Raw genomic sequence first — 22,943 nt, 5'->3', positions numbered from 1 at the left:
AAATAACCGGAGGGTAGAGCAAATATTGGAAAGAAGATCGTTAATCCAGATAATACAAAGCAAGGTTCCAAGAACTGTACCTTCGGGAACACCTGAAATAACCGGACTGCAAGGAGAAGAGTACTTATTAACATAGACAAATTGCTCTCTGTAAATCAAAAAGTTGCAAAGCCATTTCAAACTAAAGGATAAAGATTGATGCGCGAAAGCATTAGCAGAAGTCTTTTATGAGGTACTTTATCAAAATCTTTTTCGAAATCAAGAAAGAGAGAGTCAGCCGGAATGTTTAAGTCAAGGTTAGAGTTTAGATCGTGAATAAAAGGAGCCAGTTGGGAATCACATGAAATTTCTTTCAAGAAGCCATGTTGGTTAGGATGAAAAAATTTTATGGAGTCGCGGAGCCTGACGACGTGGGAATAAACAATATGTTCGACTAGTGAGGGAAATGGGGCGGTAATTTTTGCATCAACAAGATGAACTTTTGGGGGAGGGGGGTGACTGGAATGACTTTACCAATCTTCCAATGTTGTGGAAGGACGCTTGTCGATATGGACTGCTCAAACAGGTTGCTCAATATAATGCTTACAGCGTCCCCAGTATTTTTGGGATTGTCGAATTTATGCCATAAACACCAAATGAAGATGTTACATATCCAACATTCTTGGTCAAAAATTGTGAATATTGGAAAATGGGAAGGTATTTGTATAGAAATATCGAAGGTAATGGGCCGTTCTTCCTATAAGCATCAAAATCTTTCTTTTATTGTGTTTCCATCGCACTCATCGAACAGTTTAGACGCCCATGAAAAACCGACGGGGAACGCTTTTGACGATAGCAAGAACTTTAATAGCAAAAAAAAACCAAGCCTGCCAACGGGCGATCTGCGGATATATTGGTCGTTAGTGAAATCTTACAATGTATAATAAAGAATTGCGCTCATAAACTATTTCCCGTTCAAAAGTGATTTTGTCCAGAATTGTTGGGTATGCAGTGATTCAGTGAATTTCATGATGCCATTAGCATAAAATATGATCTGTGGCATAACTGATTGGGTGAGAGCTGAGAATTTCGGTAATTCACCGTCGAATTCTTTGGTGAAAACTCAAAAGAAAGAGTTGTTAAGTGCGTGGCTAGATTCGCATTCCACAATAAGGTTACTACCGTCGTTGTCTTCTAATTTTAGAGGCCTAGAACGTGTGGGGTTGATAGTGTTCCAGAACTTGCGGAAGATGGTGCGTACAACTGGAGGTATTACCGCTTCGCTGCCCGTTTGTGTAATATTTGTATAACGCGGAAAATTTGTAACATGCAATAGTTCGAGTGCATACTGCTGTTTATTACGTCGACTGTATACCATTCTGTAACGAAAAGTTTTTGTAGCATTTATTGATAGAGCTGCACATTACTGTATTTTATAATGCTTGTAGCCACTCCCTTTTCTAAAGCGTCTGGCATTTAAGGCCAGAAATTAATTCCAGTAATTAATCATTTCATTATTAGGTAAATAAATAACACGCAGCTTCATCTGACTATCGATGCCACCAAGCTAGTTTTAAACTTTTACAGTAGTTCACATTTTGAGTTATGTGAACTGAAAAGACCGAAAAGTGATATATACGAGATATTCGCGCAGTACCGGTCCAGACAGTAACGTTGCTGCTCCTTCAGTTTTGTTTGCTGGCTGTATCTGCGACGGTTATAAAGTACGTGTTGCTCGCGCACACAAGCATATACCGTATATATGCGGGTAAGGGCCGCATTCGTGTATGGGCCGCTAACACAAATCTTGGGAGCCGATAATCTCAGAAAAAAAACAAAAACATGCCGGCTTATATCAACTGCTGTACACATGTGCACGCGTTCCCCGAGAAGCTGCCAGGTAACAACAGCTGCCATTACCATTTTTACAGCATGCACCGCTGTTGAGCTTAGCTTTATCTGTGAGGGTCTTACAGTTTCGCCCGTGAAGTTCGGCATCATTTTAATATGTGCTGCATCTTGAGCCAAGCATTTTCCAACCGGACGGCTAAGAAGAGCATCAGTTCAGCTCGCTTGCCCCTGGATTTTGAATAAGTAGCGTGCTGTGTCCCCAGACTTTGTTGTTCACAGTTTTAGATTTACGGACATTACGAATGCAATAGACGGAACAGAAGATGGCTGGATATATGTCGATAGTGACAAGAATTAGGACGATGACGGCCCGAGCAGCGGCGACAACGACAGCGATAAAAAATTATAAAAAGGGATCTCGAACAAACCGCTAGATATAGCGTCAACCTGTAATGAACAGTAAAACAGTTTCCAAGAATGTCACTTGAAAGCTGAAGTGAAAAATGCCCCGCCAAAATTTTGAAGAAAGAAAAGGTACAGCCATTACCCGCATAAATACGGTACGTTGCTCTAGAGTGCAACATACCTCTGCATTAGAAGCAGCGAAGGAGAATCAGAAGGACTGCGGGCCCACTGCTCTTCGTTCCAGTTGTAGTACATTACGAATCCGCGCAGATGCCACAGCAATGTGTGAACGTATGTCGTTGGAATGACCTAATAGCACAGTACTTTATCTTCTAACGTATGACGCTCCACCTTACAAGCGCATGCGTTTATGCGTCCTTAGCTTTTCTCTATCACTTCCGTGAAGGAAAGCTGGAAACTTAGTTGTACTGCGCCCTTCACAAGTCCAGTCCTTACTTTATAAATGTCACCTTCTTTTATACGTCTTACTGTCCGCTCTCTGCAGATGCCAACTACCCTCATGCTCAGGTTCGCTGGCAGCAAACCCGAGATCATTTGCGCCATATTCCAAGTCAACATCGTCTAACGCCACGGGCGCACACTTTTCTCAAACACGCCGTTTTTTTTCCGTGCGGTGTGACTTCCAGGATTAGCTCTGTACTCAACCGCATTTCCGTGTGTATTATAAGCGTGTCTCAAGCAAAGGACGTCTGAAACCTAAATAAACACTTTTTATCAAAATGGTGCCCTTTCTTCTGATCCCACTTCAAGCAAGTCCCCTAAACCTCACTAGAGGCTGGAGCAGACAAGTTGCGTCTTACGTTCTGCTCTGAGCGCGATTACAAATACTCAAATGATCAAGCCTTTCCGCAGACATTCTCAACAGAGTGGTAGCGTTTTAATGCTGAGGAAAATTGATCTTAAAGTGTTTCGTTAATATCCCCGACTTTCTGAACCGCAAGCCTTAACGTTTTCCCCAGGCAATATTACTACAATCGGATGCAGTTCAAAGACAGAGCGGCAAATGCCCCTAGAAGGAGATCCTTCAACCAATGGCAGCAACCTACACTCTTAGAAAAAAAGGTAGTGAAAACGTAGTAACGGCTGCTGTTAAAACCTTTTTTAACCCTTACTACCTATGCACTATGTTCCTACGACCTCAAAAGAAAATTAATTAGTAACAAGGTAGTGACTTCTGTTGTTACTACGTTTTTTGGCAGTTACTACACTTCTACTACCTCATTATAACCCTGGTAGTATCCATTACTACCTTGATTTGGAAATGGATGATTGTATACTTACATTCCTGGTGACATTGCTACTCAATGCCCCATGTTTTTATATGATGAAAAGGAAAGATGAAAAGGGTTTCCTAAATGGCAACAAATCTAATAAAATTGCCAGTGCTGTCTTTTGTTTTCAATACAATATATACGTAGCACCTATGTTTTCCATTCTTTAGTTTCATTTCTTAATTGCACTTTTTCACCAACCCCAAGCTATTGTGCCTGACTTGTGCTGATTTCTCCTTCTGGCTTTACTGCAAGATGCACCTATGTTCAATGTTTTCTCTTTTGGGGTGTTTTTTCGGACATACGATCCATTTTTTTTTTAATAAGTAAAGAGAGCGGTTATTGTCAGCGACATGTGTGCGGTGTTCCGGCCCTTACCACAGCCTCTCAACAGGCTAGAGCAGTTTGCCTAAATAAAATAAATAAATGTTAAAAAATGCAACATGCAAACAAAATTACTCTTTATTCCCGGGGCTCAAAGGAAAGAAAGACTAGAAATTTTCAACTAAACAACAGGTAGTAAACGTTACTACCTTGCAGTTACTACGTACAGTCACTACCTATGTAGTCATATAAGTGATGGTTGTTGCTACCCCAAAATATAGTAACCTCCACTACCTTTTTTTTTTAGAGTGTACTGTCATAACATCGCCATCTGTCGCCTTGCACCTGCCAGCCACCTGAGATGCCACTCTAACAGGTGCAAAGCAGTCGGCCGAGGTATCATGCGAATTGGTCGACTGTAGTGATTTAAACGCCTTCTTTGAGAGATTCTCCTTCCTTATACTGAGCCCACTTCCACTCCTATAGCGGCCACTTCCGTATAGTGTTTATCCAACTATATCATGACTATGCAGGGGTACAGTTGGTGTCAAACGGATAAAGTGTAGCTCGTTTACCTCCATTTTCTTCCAGATTTGTGCCCTGATTTCTGTCTACAGTGCATTTCCTTATCATTGATTTTATTCCCCCGCCGCGGTGGCTCAGTGGATATGGTGCTCGGCTGCTGTCCCGGAAGACGCGGGTTCGGTCCTGGCCGCGGCGGTTGCGTTTCGATGGAGACGAAATTCTAGAGGCCCGTGTACTGTGCAATGTCAGTGCACGCTAAAGAACCCCATGTGGTCGAAATTTGCGGAGCCCTTCACTACGGCGTCCCTCATAGTCTGGTAGCTTTGGGACGTTAAACCCTAATAAACCAAACCAAACCTTTGATTTTACCTCAAAGAAGTCGTCTGAGTTTTATTACTCATGACAACCTTTCACACTGGTGCCGCCTCGATCTTAATAATATGTATGCCTCAGGAAATTCAGTGGGAATAATTATGTAGAGCTTTAGATGAAGGTGATGTGAAATACGCTATACCTTCATAAATTCTACATCTATTCGTATGAGCAGAATAATAAGCTTCGATCTCAATTTCTGAAATTCGCTAGTAATATATCCGCCCCATATTTTAGCTTATATCAGTGTCAGTGAGCGAAACACTCGAAATTGTTATCCACTAGTTGCGATTAAAATCTATCGCGTGCCAATTATGGCACAACCCCACAAGAACTGATTTTTTTTTTCTGCTGTATTCGCTAACGACACACCACAGCAGAAACACAGCAGAAAGTGTCTCATACAGTGGACACTGTAAGAAAATGGGTATTCATACAGTAGGAACCTTTGCAAAACTAGGGATCGCACAAATGTAACGATTTGTTTCCCGAATCGTGCAACACCCGCTCGAAACCCCAGAAGCGCAACCATTCATTCCTTGGAGCATTGCTGCCAAGGGACGTCACCAGCAGTTAATCTCCCTATGGAATAATCCTTCCTAGTAAAAAAAAAAAAACACTATGAGGCAAGTTGCACTGCGCACAGCATGGAGAAAACGAAGCCCTAACAACTAGTTCGTCCTTTTGTCAAAATAATTATAAGCGCACAAGTTAGTGCCATTTTTTTTTTTTGTCTAGGCTTGCAGGACGCTTAAATTGAGGACATCGCGACCCCTGGGAAAGGCGGCAGTGTTCCTCCACTCTATTTGTCAATGCACTAGAGGAAAGCTACCGCCTTCGATGTGTGTCTTACCAGCACTTCGTATTTTTCTTCCGCTCAGTTGCCGTATACTGTTTTAGTGCGAAAACACTACTTCACGAGGAAAAAAACCGGCTCACCGGTTTGTGTGAAGCTTGACCTTGGGGGTGACCTTGGGCAAACCATAAATCATTAAATAGATACTTCCGAGACTGCGATTCAAACCTGCGGCGATGCGAACAGGGCAGCTCCGCTGGACACTGCACGAAAGCACTCAACATCCGCCAGTAGTTGCGAAGCCCAGAAACTACAGACAGACTATTTCAAGGTGTTACTTCCACTGGCTCTTTTCGAAAGAATTCCTTCGTACCGAAGCGGTCAGTAAGTTCCTTCGATTTCTGCGTTGTTGCCTAAAAGAGGCAAAAAATAATTGCGGAATGAACACAGACCACCGATCAGTCGCAGATTCCTCATTTGATCGTTTTTATGACAGCTTCTCGCCATGTTTCAACTGAACTAAAAAAGAAAACGTTTATTTTCTCTAGATTCATGCACGGTTGCGCTATAGCAGACATGCAGTCAAGTCATAAGCGTAAGAGACCGCAGAGGACAGGGATTAGCGATTATCAGTTGCTGCACTTGCAGCTACTGTCCGTATTTCTGAATAGCGCAACCGTGCAATAATGTGTGAAAACCCAATCAGACTTACTTGAAGCGCTATTAGTCTTTTCTGCTAGCGATCGGTACCGGCACATTTGCTGCCGACATCCTAGATGCCATGCAGCACCACCTTTGTCGTGGCTAATTGAAGTCACACCTCCTTTCGATCCTACAAGGAAAGAGGCTTACTTTAGCAAGCAGTCGTTATTAACCAGTGACAGAATTATTCACCACCAATTAGGGCGGTATGCATTACATAACTACCATAACTAGCATTAGATAACTAGCATAACTAGCACGGTATTACATAAAGCATCTGTGCTTACATGCTGAAATGTCTAGGACTTCAAAATGCGTTTGCTGCTTCTTTCTCCTGCAGCATTTCTGTTCGGCTTCTTACTTACCTTATTAATTCGACTGCATTCAGGCTGTCGTCATGCAAAAAAAATTCTGGTTTCTCCGTAACGAAATTCTTTGATTGGTCGACAGGGTCGTGGCGTCATCTGCAACTCCAAATTTTAAAATCTGAAGATTAGAATCTTTTAGTACCTTCTATTCGATTATCATATGGGAGTATTCTAATCCGACCCACTAATACACCTTCATCCGCCCCCTAATCCCCACTAATCCACCTTAATATATTTTCTGGAAAGGTCCTAGTTCCAAAATTTTGGGGTTCCTTAGGAATTATGGCGGGTTTGGCAGACTTCCAAACATTGTCGTGTTTTCTTCTTTAAGAGTGTGGTTAAGAAGGCGCCTTAGCTTTTTTTATGAGCCCACTGTGGTCTAATCTTTTTTCCCAGGTGCTACGCGATCTAGTTGTCGCTACTGCAACTGCGTACTGCTTACAAATAACAAAATGTACCCTCACCGTGCTCTCAGTACAGCGCTCCCGTGGCCAGACTGTGATCGTAGACGCCTGGTGACGAAACAACTCCATTAATTTCTCCTCAACAGCTTGAGAGCAATGGCAGAATTAATGCTGGAATTTTTAACAAGCAAAACTATTCCGTGGCTGCGATAGCAGCATCGCATTAATCTACCGCGCCTATTGCGGTCACGGGTGCTATGGCCATGCAAAGTTTCCGTTGCATATCTAATACAATATGCACTAGAAGCCTTGCGAACGATGTCCTCGGTTCACGGCGCTCAGATAATCTTATCGGCAAAGTGCAGTACCGTAGTTCTCATCTATTCGCCCCCTAATTAGGTCATAACAAGCCTGAAGAATGAAGTTTAATGCTCGTGCAACGATCCTCACATGATTAAAGGTCACTGCGCTTAATTTCAGTTCTATGCAGGGCGCATCAGCTACCAAGGCTGTGTAGTGGAATAGCTTGCAATGCCTACACTTGTCATCGTAAGCGCAAGTGCTCAGCTGCTTTTCTACGAGCAAGATTCCGTCGTACATTAGTTAAAAGTTAGAGAAATGAATGCAATAATGTTTTACAAGATAGAGCAAAATTTTCTTTGGTGTACTGTTTTAATGTATGTAAAGAAAATCGCCATGTTTATCAACGTAGCAACACGTAAGACTAAAGTGAGCAGCAGTTTTCTCGAACATGTCCTTCTTCTTTATTCATTCTAACTCATTCTATATTGAGAACTAGCCATGTTCTTTCCACCATTAGGAGTGTTGTCTTAAAATCACGTGTATATTGCGTCACTACGCAAAGTAAAAGGTCCCAAACAAGGTCCCAAAATGTCGCAAACGGTCCCATTTGCCCATCACTTCGTAGACAAGGATGCTGTTCTTTCTTTCACCATCACAAAACGCTTAACGCCCCGCCGCGGTGGCTCAGTAGTTACGGCGCTCGGCTGCTGAGCCGAAAGACGCGGGTTCGATCCCGGCCGCCGCGGCCGAATTTCGATGGAGGCGAAATTCTAGAGGCCTGTGTACTGTGCGATGTCAGTGCACGCTAAAGAACGCCAGATGGTTGAAATTTCCGGAGCCCTTCACTACGGCGTCCCTCATAGCCTGAGTTGCTTTGTGACGTTAAACCCCATTAAACCAAACAAACAAACGCTTAACCTACCCTTAAGTGCATAATAAGAACGCAGCCTGCTCCCAATGCAGCGACCACTAATCACTTCAAGCTAAAATTCTGGAGCACCGCGGCTTCTTCTGGCGTCAATGCCCTAAAGTTATGTGAGGATATTCACATGGCGAGTAATGAACATAAGTGGGCAAAAAATATCGCTCATTGCGCTGTTTTTCCGTTGGTCAACACGAGTATGCGAGAAAAAATTTGAAGAAACATGTAGGAAATGACACCTGAATTTATTGCGCTGGTGCTGTGTTTGTCTTAAGCGACAGTTTTGAACACCGCTGAGGGGGCGACTGACGAAATGACAGGTTGGACGCCTCATAGCTGCGTGCGCTGTCCCGCTAACGCGTTTCTACCATGAATGATTTGTACCAACTTATGCCCAACTTGCCACTTTGACAAAGACCATGTGGCGACGTTTCCTCTAATATGAGGTAATTTTTTTTTTTTGACAGACGGGAGGTTATTTATTACCCAGGTAACCGAAGCGACCACCACGCCTGAGCAAACAGAGGTTGCTCTTTTCGCATAGATTGCATGTTCACATCATACGCCAACATCGTTATGCGCGCTCGCCACAACCGCAGCCAGGTTCGAAACAAAAATTTGCAGTGTAATTGAACCCGCGTTTTACTGGAAAAACAGACGGCATAGTCGGTCACCATGGGCCTACACCAATGTGGCCACAGTATTTGTATCTTCGAAGGTCACGAATCACTGAACACAATTCAGTTTTCAGGTTCGAAGGAGAGCGCTTCGAAGGTGACCTGTGCTGTGCCGGTCTTCATGACTTCCGCACACTGTGCGACAATGCTCTATAGTCGCACAGTGGAAGCGTAGTAGGATGGAAGCGTTGTCTGCATTCTCGGGACGTTATTTAGCGTTCAGTTTGCAACTAAGCTTGTGGGCAATTCCTCTGCGCGGGGACGCACAGGCAGTCACTCGAGGCAGGACTTCGTACAAACGGTTTATTCTCACATCAGGGGGGCCGGTCGTCGTCGTGGCAGCTGGGTCAGGTGGTCCTTTCGGCAGGGCTGGTCCAAGAGCAAGAGACCGCGAGCCTCTCCGGTCTCGCCTTATAAAGGCTTTCTCCTCGCCTCTCTCCCCCCGCCCCACCACTCGGGAAGAAGGGTTCCAGACTACCCGCGGTGAGCGGCGCGGGATTTGACTTGCCCGCGAGCAGACCCTACATCTCCCCCCCCCCTCAAACGTCCGTCCCGGGGTCCGCCAGTAGGCGTTCGACGACCTCCGGGTCCGGGTCCATAGAGTCGTCGCAGGGGGGAGGGGTGCTCGCCGGGGGGCCGCTCACCGCTGGCTGGACGGGCTCCTCACGAGCCGCCTGGGGGAGCGAGGCGCCTGGCTCCGCTGGGGGCCCTGCCGGCAGCGCCCTCCAAAGCTCCTCGGCCGCCGGGGACAGCAGGTCTGGGCGGCTGGACTGGAGGATGCGGAGGGCCGCCTCCTCCGGGCGCCCCTCTGCAGTGGCGCAGCGGGGGAAGGCGCTGCAGCCGCCAAGCGCTTTTCCGCCGCGAAGGGGCTGCGCCTGGTCCCGCCACCTGGACCGCGCGCAGTAAGAGATGGCCGCTCCGTTGGCGACCGTGGTCCAGGTGGCCACGTGCCGCAGGACCCTGGGCCGCTTGGGTTGCGGCTGCTCGGCGGCCGAAGCGCCGGCTGGGTGCTGAGGGGGGCCCTGCGCCTGGTCGTCTCTGGCCCTCTTGCGTTGGCCTGCACCACTGGGAGGTGCTCTCCAGTGGTTAGGCATGTGGTTTGGCGGGCGGTGGGGGCCACCGCGGCCGTGGAACCTGCGCCACTCGCGCGGCTCCTGCCGCCAGCCGGGTGGCGCGCCTTGATGGCGGCCACCGTTCGACGGTGGTCTGCCTTGCCTTCTGGAGTCCGAGCCACGGGCGTCGGTCCGCTGGAGCTTCCTAGAAGACATACTGAGAGGGCGAGAGCACTGCGAGTGATAATTGATCGAGGGACACGGGTGCTACCTGGTCCTCAGGTTGTAGCGTCGGTTGCAAACCGCACCGCTACCTGCTCGTCCTCCCGGGGGTGAGATCGCCGCATCGCGCTGATTTTCCACCGCTTCGCAGCCATCGTCCTTGCGAAGGTGGAAAGCCTTCAAATCAGCGACATGCACCGGACCGGCGGTTTCGCCGTTTGTCAACAACCGCAACTGGTAGGTGAGCGGCGTAGTCCGTGCCGTAACTTCGTACGGCCCAGCCCACTTGTGCGCTAGCGACGCGGCGAAACCGCGCGCTGCGTTACTAAGTGGGTGCGTTCTCTTGAGTACTAGGTCGCCCGTGTTGAAAACGACGTGACGGCGACCTTTGTTGTACTGATCCGCCTGCTCCATGCGCGCCACATCGAGGTTTTCGCGGGCTGCTCGCTGCGCTGCCTCCAGGCGCTCCCGGAGCCTTGCCGCGTACTGCGAAAGCGGAGGGGGCGCAGGCCCCGCCGAGTCGAGTAGGGCATTCTCTAGCGGAAAAGCGATCTCTCTCCCAAAATTCAAGTAAGCGGGTGTAATACCCACTGACCTGTTCACGGTTGTCCTTGTAGCGAACGCCAGTTCGGACAGCCGCGCGTCCCAATCTCTGTGCTGCTCGGTCGTCGCGACCAGCATGCTCTTCAGATTTCGATTCACCCGCTCGGTTATGTTGCTCTGAGCGTGGTAGGGACTCGTTCTCCTGTGGCGGATTTGAAGCGCCCGACAGGAGTCTACAAAGACTTTGCTTGTGAAATACGAAGCATTGTCTGTAATCAGGTCGGAAGGGAAACCGAAACGAGTGAAAGTCTCCAACAGTTTTTCCCAAATTCGTTCCGACACAAGCTTCCTAAGGGGGAAAACCTCAACCCACTTGGAATAGTGGTCCGTTATTACCAGGATGAATTGGTTTCCGCGCGCGGACCGAGGGAGGGGTCCCATGATATCGCACGCGACCACTTGCCACGGGTAGTTGCTAACTACCGCCTTCATCATGCCAGCGGGCTTGCCCGCCCGCGGCTTGGCTACCTGGCATACCGGGCAGGTACGGGCGTATCCCAGCACATCCTTTCTCATGCCTGGCCAGGTCGCGACACGGCATAACTTGTCGTAAGTCTTACTGCCGCTGCCATGGCCTGCCAGCGCTGAGTCATGGAAGTACTGCAGGAACCGCTTCCGCAACCTTCTCGGGACCACGACTCGGAAAGGGGATGCTATCGCCGCTTCCTCGTCAAGTTGGGGAATATAGCGGAGCAGCAAGCCATCATCGCCCAGCAGATACGCGTCGTACTTGCCCTCAGCGTTCCCGGTGCAAGCTGCGCTGCTCGCAAGCTCCTTCAGCACCCGCTGGCAAAGACCGTCTGCTTTCTGGGCCTCGATCAGCTCTTCTCTACTGACCGCTACTCCCCAAGACAGATTTCTTTCTGCCTCGCTCCTAGGCCGGCGAGCGGTCGCCGCCACGAGCTGCTGTGTTTCCCTTCCGTCACAGCACCGTGCGGGACCTTTGTCCGTTTCCTCTCTCTCCAAACAGGGCGCGACACTCCCGTCCGCCCTCTCTTCCTCTCCAACAGCGGTGACGCCGCTTTTTACAAAGCTGGGCTGCGCCTCTGAAGCGCTTCCGCCAGCATTCCATGGTGCGCGCGATAAAGCATCGGCCACCTTGTTCAAGCTGCCCCGGCGGTACTCGATGGCGTACGCGTAACGTTGCAACGTCAGCGCCCATCTCGCGAGTCTGCCTGCGGGGTTCTTGAGCCTCTTTAACCAAGACAATGCCTGATGATCTGTCTGCACGGTGAAGACCGCTCCGTCTAGGTACATGTCGAACTTCGACAATGCGAACATGATCGCCAGGCATTCTTTTTCGGTCACGGAGTAATTCCGCTCCGCCGATGTGAGCGTGCGACTAGCGAACGCGACAGGGCGCAGTTTGCCCTCGTGTTCCTGTAACAAAACAGCTCCAACACCGTAGTCACTAGCGTCTGTCTGCAAGACAAACTGCTTGTTCAGGTCGGGAAGGCGCAGACTAGCGGTATTCGCTATCGCGCGAGCCAAGGCAACAAATGCGTCACTCTGTTCCTTGCCCCAGACCCACTTCGAGCCTTTACGCAACAGCAGGTTCAGCGGCCTTGCAAGCTCCGAACAGCGCGGGATGAATTGCCTGTAGAACGCAACCATCCCCAAAAACCTCTGCAAGCTTTTCACATCCATGGGGCAGGGGTAGTTCAGAATTGCCTGCAGTTTGTCATCATTCGGTCTCAGTGTGCCATCATCCACGACAAAGCCCAAGAGGTTCACTCTCTTCGATGCCAACTGCACTTTCTTTGGATTTATGGTTAGACCGGCACGTCTCATTCTATCGAGAACGGAATTCAGGTGAATTAGGTGCTCCTCGAACGACTGTGAGAATATCACAACGTCGTCGAGGTACGCCATGGCGTAGTTGAACCTTGCATCGCCCAGCACGATGTCCATCAGTCGCATGAACGTGCTCGGGGCGTTAGACAAACCAAACGGGAGTCGAGTAAATTCGAAGAGCCCGCGGTGGCAGGTGAATGCGGTTTTCTCAATGTCACCTTCGGCCACCTCAATCTGCAGGTACCCTCTGCTTGCATCTAGGACTGTGAAGAACCTCGCGTTCCCTAACGCGTACATCACAGCCTCGATCGACTGAAAAGGGCACGCAACCGTAGGCGTCAGTGAGTTGAGCTTACGATAATCAACACACAGCCTGACCGATCCATCTTTCTTCGGCGCTAGAACCACTGGGGACGCCCAGGGACTTTGTGAGGGTCTCACCGCACCGGTGTCAATCATCTCGTCTAGGGCACAGTCGAGAAGCTGCCTCTTATGCGCACTTAACGGCCTCGGGTTACACCTGAAAGGGCGCGTATCACCCGTCTGAATCTCGTGCTGAAGCAGGTCGGTTCTGCCCGGTTTCTCCGTGAAGCAATCCGAAAACGGGAGTAAAGTTTCCGCGAGCCTTCGGCGCTGACTACTGGGTCCTGAGAAAGACGCAATAATCGCTTCCAACGGGCCACCGTCTCTCAGCGTCTCGAGGGAGCTCACCTGCCTTTCTGTCGCACAGGTGTGGACAACCACCTTTTGTGCAGGACAGCCGGGCAAGGATGCGCTTTCGAAGGGAATGAGGGGGGCGAGCTGGCTGTAACGATAGCCATTCTCCCCCATGTCGAGCACAATGCCTTCGCTCGAGAGAAAATCCCTTCCCAGAATTACTGGTATCGACAAGCCAGGCAGATAGACGAAGCGATGTCTCCGCTTTCTGCCGTCAAAACGCATCGTAAGACGCACTGCTCCCTTTGCCTTTGCCGCCCCAGCTGCTAAGCTTAACGGGGTTTCGGCCGGTCTGACACGGATGTTACCTATCCGGCAGGCCTCGTACACCTCGTCACCGACCAGTGACAGCGTTGAGCCCGTGTCTACGAGTGCAGAGTAGCATCGACCCGCTAACTGCACTAGCATAAAAGTGCTTGAGCGCGGAACGACTCCCTGAGTTCTACAGGCGAGCGGGACAAAGGCCTCCCCGTCGCCGGCGCGGGAGTTCTTTTCCTGACTAGCGCCTTGACAACCATGAAATTCTCCCGCTGACGGTGAAAGGCCGCTGCCACCAGACATCACCGCCAGCGCCTGGCGTTTCCCTGCATACGCCTATCTTGGCATTCGCGTGCCACGTGGCCGGGCTGGTTGCAATTCCAGCAAAGCCGGTCATTCACCCGCCGCGTAGACGGAGGACCCCTCGTTCCACGAAGCGGTTGGGGACGGCTCTCCCCTTTCTCCGCGCATTCCTGACGCTCGCTCCGTGCGTGGCCTGTGAGGCCGGCACGACGCCGCTGCTCGAATGCGTACGGGTCAAGCGCACGAGGGACAACAGGGGGTTCCGCCTGATTTTCCACGGCCATTACCTCGGCGCGCCGAGCCCTCATCGCGCATTCTCGGCCTCCATCCCATGCGCATCCCGGTTCCAGCGATTCGGCCGGCCTGGGGGGCGGCTGGTAACGCAGTTCGGCGAGTAAATCCGCCTGCACGGTCTTGGCCTCCTGCGCTAGGGCCTCGAGGTTTGTAAAACTGCGGCCCCGCAGATACGGCTTGAAGCGTGGATGGCACTGCCTGATCACACGCGCAACCTGATCTCAGTCGGTAGAGCATGAGACTCTTAATCTCAGGGTCGTGGGTTCGAGCCCCACGTTGGGCGCCATTATTTGTGGGCAATTCCTCTGCGCGGGGACGCACAGGCAGTCACTCGAGGCAGGACTTCGTACAAACGGTTTATTCTCACATCAGGGGGGCCGGTCGTCGTCGTGGCAGCTGGGTCAGGTGGTCCTTTCGGCAGGGCTGGTCCAAGAGCAAGAGACCGCGAGCCTCTCCGGTCTCGCCTTATAAAGGCTTTCTCCTCGCCTCTCTCCCCCCGCCCCACCACTCGGGAAGAAGGGTTCCAGACTACCCGCGGTGAGCGGCGCGGGATTTGACTTGCCCGCGAGCAGACCCTACAAGCTTGAAACAGTTATATTTTGCTCTGCCTGTATATACTTCTTTTGAGGAACTTGGGTACCGCGTGGCGCTCACCAGCCCTCTCAATGTTTGGCTAAATGTAACACACGTGCTGTACCTTCTAACGAACACACGTGCTATACCTTCTAACGAAGGCGAGCCAGCCGCTGCTGTAGCTGAGTTGATATAGCACTGGGCTCAACATGCGGAAACCTATGCTCCGGATCCCACCTGCGGTATATGGCTGTCTTCTTTTCAACTTTCTTCAAAATGTCTATTTAAAATGAGAGCGCATTTAATTTTCCCTCTCAGTCCACATCAGCATAAAAAGTAAGCAACATACCCCTACACTTTCGTATGCTTCAGGGCCTCTTGGCTTCTTTTGCATATTATCGCAACGAGCCCCCAGTTCACCTGTCCTTGCCTTTTTAAAAAGACTGTGATTACATAAGAACATCGTAACGCTTATTGTATGCGATATCGCGGTTCCAAGGCTTCGATGCAACCCTAATCTGCTAGGTGCATCTAATCTGTGTGGATTTAATGAGCACACATTGATTGTTTTGCAAGGAAGGTGATCGCAGGCGTTTCCTCCGTGACACCTTGCGACTGAACGTGCGACAATAAGGAGATAAGGCATCAAAAAATTACAATAGACTCTACATGTGCATGCGTAGTGTTCCGCGCACGATAATTGCAGCCGTAAATGCATGGCATTAATGGTGTCATGTGAGCGACCTAATCCGGGGTCACTGCAGCAGTACTTAAGACCATGCCCGTAGTGGCAGCTCCAGAAGCGACGACGCTGTACTGCTGGATCGCCGCCGTTCTCAGCGCTAAGAGGAACGAATAACAAAGCATCGTCGTGCAATATGATCCGCTTCGCTATTACGCTCCTCCTCTTCGGCTTGGCCCTCGGCCAGCGGAGAAACGTCACGTACGAAGACTGCGGTAAGGCGGCATGATTTCATTACTTCCAGTTCATTTTTTTCCGTGGGTTTCGGTATAGTATAGTATAGTATAGTATAGTATGGTATGGTATGGTATGGTATGGTATGGTATGGTATGGTATGGTATGGTATGGTATGGTATGGTATGGTATGGCATAGCATATCATAGTATAGTATAGTATAGTATAGTATAGTATAGTATAGTATAGTATAGTATAGTATAGTATGGTATGGTATGGTATGGTATGGTATAGCATGGTATAGCATAGCATAGCATATCATAGTATAGTATAGTATAGTATAGTATAGTATAGTATAGTATAGTATAGTATAGTACCGTATGGTGTGGTATAACATAGCATAGCATAGCATATCATAGTATAGTATAGTATAGTATAGTATAGTATAGTATAGTATAGTATAGTATAGTATAGTATAGTATAGTATCGTATAGTATAGTACAGCATAGTATAGTATAGTATAGTATAGTATACTATAGTATAGTATAGTATAGTATAGTATAGTATAGTATAGTATAGTATAGGTTAGTATAGTATAGTACAGTATAGTGTAGTCTAGTCTAGTATAGTATAGTATAGTATAGTTTAGTATAGTATAGTACAGTATAGTATAGTATAGTATAGTATAGTATAGTATAGTATGGTAAGGTACAGCATAGCATATCATAGTATAGTATAGTATAGTATAGTATCGTATAGTATAGTATACATGGGCGTCCGGAGGGGGGGGGCAAGGGGGGGCGGCTGCACCCCCCTGGAAAATCACTCACTCGAAGCGTGAGTGATGGCCGCACGCCAGGGGCGGTGGTGCGCTCAGCCAAAGGGGTAAAAGCAGCCCCGCTTCCACGGTTTGGGTCACATCTGCGAAATGCCGCGTCCGGGCACGCGTCTTTACGCCGTTTTCAAACCACGCCATCGTTAGCTCTGTTGAAGGGCGACCTGTTGCAGACATACAGCGGCACCGGCGAGCATGTGTTTCGAGCCGTCTTGAGATGGGTGTCTGTTTCTTTGATCTCTAGAGGGATAGCGACACGGAGGCAGACAGTGCACATGGCATCTTCAGGAGGGAAGGACAAATCAGCCGTGTCCACCCCCGCTTTGTCGGGCTGCTCAGGGGCAAGCGGGCGATGAGTTGGCGCCGGCGCCGCTCGCTGTCTCCTCCGATCCGTGGGAGAGCGCAGTTCGGTAGAAGCGCCGCATTCAGAATCTTCGGCAAAGGGGATTAGCTGCTTTTGTTCACGGCGACGCAGTCTCCAGAGGCGCCTCCACACCAGCGTTCCTTGCGCCTTCTCCCAAAACCATGCAGCGCCTTTGGTCAACGCAGCCCGATGGCGCCTGCCTGGCTCGCCTGTCACCTCTGGCTGGGCCTCAAATCACAACAGCGCCCGTGTACTGTGCGATGTCAGTGCACGGTAAAGAGACCCAGGTGGTCGACATTATCCGGAACTCTGTACTACTTTGTCCCTCATAGCCTGAGTCGTTTTGGGGCACTGAACCCCATAAAAACACACAAAACAAATTTTCCGACCGGAGTGGCGAGTGTCCCTTCCCCTTGGAAGTCGCGCGGAAGTAAACCCTTGCACGTGTGCGCGCCTCTGTGTTTGTGCTTCGGTGTTTTAGTGGCCGGTTGTCAACGAAGCTGAGAACAACCAAGACAGCGGACGAGAAAACGACGAGCGGCGAGCAGTGTGTGTGCGGTTGCTCGACTGTGCGGATGCGCGAGCAAGATGGAGCGAGGTGTATGAAGCTGCGAGCGTGCATTTATCTTGTAAATAAGTTTTCGTTGTATATATGGTCATCTTTTGTTTTCAACGCACCCGTTCAACCGTTTTTCCAATCAATGTGTGTGATGAGTGTGCACCGAGAGCGACTGTAATGAAGTACAGAAATGAATTTATCACCCGTGTAATCACGCAATTCGCCGAGAAAAATCCGAGGCGTCTACAGTTGCTGTTCAAGGAAGACTGACTGAGTGACAGTAGTTGCGTGTTTGTGACGATATTGTGTTGTGTGCTGGTCATCAATCCGGGTGAGTCGAGAACCCGTATGCAGCAAGACTGAGCACTTTTCTCCACGAAGTGACAGTATCTTTTTGCATTTTTTATTAATTTTAATTGTTTCTTCGTTGATAAACTCCAATGTATCTCTCCTAGCCACGCATTAATTTGCTGTTTGTAATTTTTATTTCATGTGTGTATTTCACTTATTTTTTATTTATATATAAATAAATAAATTTACTCCGCAAATAGTGCCTTTTTGCTACGAACATACCCCCCCCCCTCCCCTCCGGCGCCAACAACCAATGGGGCCCCCCCCTGCAAAAAATTCTGCGGACGCCCTTGATAGTATAGTATAGCATAGCATAGCATAGTATAGTATAGTAAAGTATAGTATAGTATAGTATAGTATAGTACAGTATAGTATAGTCTAGTCTAGTCTAGTCTAGTCTAGTCTAGTCTAGTCTAGTATAGTATAGTATAGTATAGTATAGTATAGTATAGTATAGTATAGTATAGTATAGTATAGTATGGTATGGTATGGTATGGTATGGTATGGTATGGTATGGTATGGTATGGTATGGTATGGTATGGTATGGTATGGTATGGTATGGTATGGCGTGGTTAATGCTCTGAAGCTATACGCGGGCTATGCGGGACGTCATAGTGGAGGGAACCGGGTGAGATCTCGAACACCGGGTATACAGTAAAGAGATTTTGCTTTGGACAGAACTCGTATTTTGAACATGTTTACGGATGGGTTTATGGACTTTTGTGTGACTGTTTTTCTTGCGCGCGCATGCTGTAAACGGCGACGGATAGTTTGACCTCTCCGTCGCCTTGCAACTCGCAGAAGCTTCAGTACTGACATCTTAGTATTTCGCAAGTTGACCAAATGATAATCAAAAGCCTCTTTTATGTTTATTTACTACCATGTTTGTCTGTAAACAGTGCTCCTTTTTTTTAGAGAGAGAGACATAACGGATGAGCATATGCGTATATAATTGCGAATATGGAAAGGACACAATCGTTATCCTCATTCTTGTTTCGTCGATGGTGTCCAAATATATCGAAGAAATATGACGTGACACCGTTGCACCAAATGACGCTAGCAACAAAGTATAGGAGGAAAAAAATTTTACCAAGCCAAAAAAGCACGGCTCCTTTTTAGAACTTTTTTTTACTACTTAGCCTGGATTGCGTCAACCCGTCTCTTTATTCTAGCCACAAATAAGCTGTTAATATAGCGCGTCCTCGAGTCCACTTCACCCTCGCCACTCTCTCCTTTCATTCAGGCTGTAATGCCAAGATCCTCTCGGTCCAAATCGAGCCTTGCGACTCTGATCCCTGCGTCCTCAAGCGTGGAACGACATCCAAGGTTCACTTCAAGTTGATTGCAGGTAAGCTACTACGATCAGTGTGAAAGTAGCCCGAGTGATAATATGCACGGGGGAATCAAAATTAGCTTTTTAGAATATTAATGCATTAACATATATGAGCCCAATGTGAGGAAAAATCTGCCCGTTCGTCCATTCATCCGTCCGTCCATTTAAAGTCTCGGCCGCCAGTTGGCAAAGTGTGAATGAGGTGTGACGGGTCTGGGGGGAACACTGGGGGGAGCACTAATACTAACGCATACAATGCCGCATAAATCGTATTGATCATCCATAACTTTTAGAAAAGAAAAATGATTAGCGGTACAGGAACACCGTTCTTGATCGTAGAATACGCGACTAGGAAGACACAAAGCGAACAATTGTCGCCGGTAATTTCCTAATGAACTATAATCAGCCGACAAACTTTTCACTGACTGTTGTGTGCATGTGTGTCTATATTGGCATCTTATAGGCTATCGTACGCTTAGTCTATTCGATTCCGTTTTGAACATTCTGTACCCGACCATAAAAGTTTTCATCCAGCACTCGATTTCAAGATATGAGTTGCAGAACAGCAAATTGTGAACATAGTTCGTAAAAAAAATAAGAAAATGACAGTCAGTTTGCGTAGTTCGGCGAAATGTGAACGTGTGCTAGCAATGTGGGGTCATGCTTGAGTGATAGCGGACTAAAAGAACTAATGCAATGATCGCTTGTCTGATTGCTCGTAGCATTAACTCGCCGACAAGGTGGATATACTCCTGTGCAATATCTCTTTGTTATTATCGTAATTACGCTTCACCACTGTGTTCCCGAGTCCGCTGTAGTTCTGCTTTCTTGAAACGGCATGCTCATCTTTGGTCATGCACCTCGCAGACCAAAACAGCAAAACTGCAACCCTCAAGGCCGGCGTGAGAATGTTGTTCGGCTTTCTGATGCCCATACCCGGCCTGGAAAGCAACCTCTGCAAGGACGTCATTCAGTGCCCCGTCGTCAAGGGAAAGACCTACACTGGCATCATGGAGGTGTCCGTGCCTTCGTTTGCGCCCATCGTGAGTTGATCACATAATGTAACGCGACCGGAAATTCCCGATTTCGTTCACTACGGCAGTTGCAGAACTCCCCATAGGAGCCATATTTCAAAACCTAGCGTTCCGATTTGATTTAAGCTGGGAGGCTAATGAAGGCACTAAAACCCGCAATGCTCCACAACAGAGGGGCATGCATGAGCAACATATTGGGCTGTTGTTGCCAGAGTTGGTCCAAAGCTGCGAGCCCTCCGTGTGCTGGTCAGGCATTGGCGTGTCGGAAGCTAGGTGATGGCTGCGCCACCATTGCACTTTTACATTTTATGACTTTCACTTTGTCCCCTATGTGCATGCGAGCCGTCCCGCTTCGCTCACCGCTTGAAACTTGACTAGCACAGATGACTTGAGAAATTCCGCCTCATAAGACTAATTATAAGCGGTAGGCATACATTTATCACGCTGAACCCTGGAGAGCTAGATGACACTTTGACGACAGTCGCTTTCCTCTTCTGGAGTCTGGAGCCACAAAAAGTCCCCACAGGATTTCCGTTTACACACAGCCCAAGGCATAACATCGGCATTATTAAAGAACACTACGCAATTCCGGCATCGCAAGCTTACACTTCGGGGACCGTCATTTCAGCTACCATCCGCGCGCGGAAGTCAATTTTGGTGGGCGTATCCATGTATCCGCAGCAAGAAAAGTCGCCGTAAAGTGCGCGGTCTTTCCTCAACCACCTTGCGGTCTTTGACGAGCCAAGCTCGTCGTAAGCCGGCAGTTATTTATGGCCCATGACAAATCCAGATTGTCACGTGTTTACTAGCAAGCTGTATCCAGTTTAAGGCGGGTAGGGATCGTCTGAACCATTTTTTGGTTTACCGGCAGGTAGCAGCACGGGTACGAAATGATCATTTTGGCGCCATTCCCGCAAAAAAAATTGTGTCCGTTAGGGGTTAAAAGAACAGAAGAAATAAGGAAGGACTGCAGCCCCGCAAACCAAAACGTGCTTTCGATGCAGCTATCACAAAGTCGAAAGGTCCAATGGCAGGATTATTTGGGCCAGCAGCTAAACCCAAAGTCATCGTTTGACGACCATCTGTATATGCGTCTTGTATGAGCACGTGTATGGGAACCAGCACTGAGTGCTGGGGCTCGCTTTCACAGTTGCCATAGGCTAGCAGTACCTCTAACTGATGAAGTCCTCGGAGAGCAACTGTGCGGGCTTGTCTTCTGTGGTAGCTGTTGCTGTGTCATACATGAAGTGAACGAACATTGAAAGGAAAGAAAGCTTAGGCGCAAAAGTGCTAGAATCATCTGGATCACGGGCGACATCACGTGCTGTGTCTCGTGACTCCCTTAAGCATCTTAAGCATGAAAAAACATCTGGAACGTTTTGTCAACGTTACAAAGGCACTTTTCAGAAACACTCCAAGATACTAGCTGTATTTCCATCGACAGAGCTCTGAATGGGCTACTTCAAAAGCACAACAAACATAGGTTCTTCACCAAAAGCCACGGAAACACTTCTTTATACGAACTTATTTTATTTTTTTAAGAACATGAGGAATTCGCCCGCACACTACGGCGAATGTGTGGGCATGAGTAGTTATAATGAGCAAATCGCTCACCGTTGGAAACTTTTCATTAATATTTCAGTTTCCTCATAAGTGTATTTGCGCTTCATCGACCTGTCACTCAGCACTCTGAGCGAAGACAGACAGACCTCAGTGGCGACATCTAACTCATGTTGACCTCCGACAACTTCACCTCACCTTAACTATCTTTATTTCTTTGTCCTCCTCTGTAGACGGAAACTTCCGTCCAGCTCAAGATTGTTGGCGACGAAGGCGTGAGCATCTGCACCGAGACCAAGGTTCTCATCGAATAAAACTGCTGGTGCACACTTCTTTCTGCAATGGCATTTCTTGCGTCCTGGTTGACCACTGCATTCGTTGAGTGCCCGACATATCTATGAGTGCGTGTGGTACTATCACCTTCAACTTTTCAACGAACGAGCAGAGTCACTGTCTGAACAAAGTCCGCGCTATTGAAACTCACTCGTTTGAACTCATTTCGCACTTACACTACGTAGACATCCCTTACAGCCATCTATAGAGGCTCTCCACTGCGGGATTGACATTTTTCCTTTCATTCTGCCACTTAAATCTTAGTTAAGCGTGATTTAAAACTATTAAAATCTATATTTTTGTTAGGGACTAACATTTCTCCACTGCATATTGTCAACCTAATGAAAGCAGTCTGCGCTTGAAGAAAAGCTCGCTGGCGACGGTTAGCAAACATACCCAATGTTAGAAACAGCAGGTCGCAACAGTATGCGAAAAAAGCAAGTTAAGCTGGTATGACAGCGCATAGTTTCATCCAAACTGTATCATACTGGTGTCTGACACGAAATATGCAACGCAAAGCTGTATCAGGCATGTTCATAATCGACATAACGTAACAAGCTAATGAGTTTTTGAACCAAGTACACAAACGCTTTGCAGCACGAGTGCATGTGAGGCTCTATGCATATTCATGTCCAGCATTCGCGGACAAAAATTTTGGAAATTTGAAAATTGTAAGATAGATTTATGGAAATATTGAAGCTAATGGTAAAGTCTTCTGATATGTAGAAAAATCTTTATTTCAAACTGTTTCCATCGATCGCACTGAACAGTTAAGGCTGCCTTAGAAAACCAGCGGGGAGCGCTTTTGACGATAGCAAAAACGTTAAAAGAAAAAAAAGTGCAAGGCTGCCGACGAGTGAGGTGCGGATATATTTGTTGTTATTATTTATTGAACCCTTACATTTAAGAAAAAAATTGGGCT

The 22,943-nt window shown here is 48.0% G+C and overlaps 2 protein-coding genes across 2 annotated transcripts; one reads left to right on the top strand and one right to left on the bottom strand.

The window, feature by feature from the left end:
* Positions 1–9,176: 9,176 nt before the first annotated feature.
* Positions 9,177–14,742, bottom strand: LOC149364361 (uncharacterized). The gene is made up of 2 exons (XM_089574303.1): positions 14,531–14,742; positions 9,177–10,189 (listed from the first exon to the last, which is right to left on the bottom strand). The coding sequence occupies exon 2, from the start codon at positions 10,186–10,188 to the stop codon at positions 9,460–9,462; it is 729 nt and encodes a 242-aa protein (XP_089430429.1). The 5' UTR covers position 10,189; positions 14,531–14,742; the 3' UTR covers positions 9,177–9,459.
* Positions 14,743–15,614: 872 nt separating this feature from the next.
* LOC149364360 (mite group 2 allergen-like Ixo r 2) lies at positions 15,615–22,002 on the top strand. Its single transcript, XM_089570089.1, has 4 exons — positions 15,615–15,693; positions 19,005–19,109; positions 19,962–20,137; positions 21,922–22,002. The coding sequence occupies exons 1-4, from the start codon at positions 15,615–15,617 to the stop codon at positions 22,000–22,002; spliced, it is 441 nt and encodes a 146-aa protein (XP_089426215.1).
* Positions 22,003–22,943: the final 941 nt, after the last annotated feature.

This window comes from Amblyomma mixtum, chromosome 2, assembly GCF_055824585.1.
Source record: "Amblyomma mixtum isolate Tamu chromosome 2, ASM5582458v1, whole genome shotgun sequence".
Lineage (NCBI taxonomy): Eukaryota > Metazoa > Arthropoda > Arachnida > Ixodida > Ixodidae > Amblyomma > Amblyomma mixtum.
Note: the sequence above shows the minus strand (reverse complement) of the source record. Positions and strands in the feature narration are given on the sequence as shown.

Coding starts and splice junctions, on each gene's coding strand:
- LOC149364361 (XM_089574303.1), bottom strand. CDS start 10,188: ATGTCTTCTAGGAAGCTCCAGCGGACCGACGCCCGTGGCTCGGACTCC.
- LOC149364360 (XM_089570089.1), top strand. CDS start 15,615: ATGATCCGCTTCGCTATTACGCTCCTCCTCTTCGGCTTGGCCCTCGGC. Junction 19,110..19,961: donor TCACTTCAAGTTGATTGCAG/GTAAGCTACTAC, acceptor TGCACCTCGCAG/ACCAAAACAGCAAAACTGCA. Junction 20,138..21,921: donor TGCCTTCGTTTGCGCCCATC/GTGAGTTGATCA, acceptor CCTCCTCTGTAG/ACGGAAACTTCCGTCCAGCT.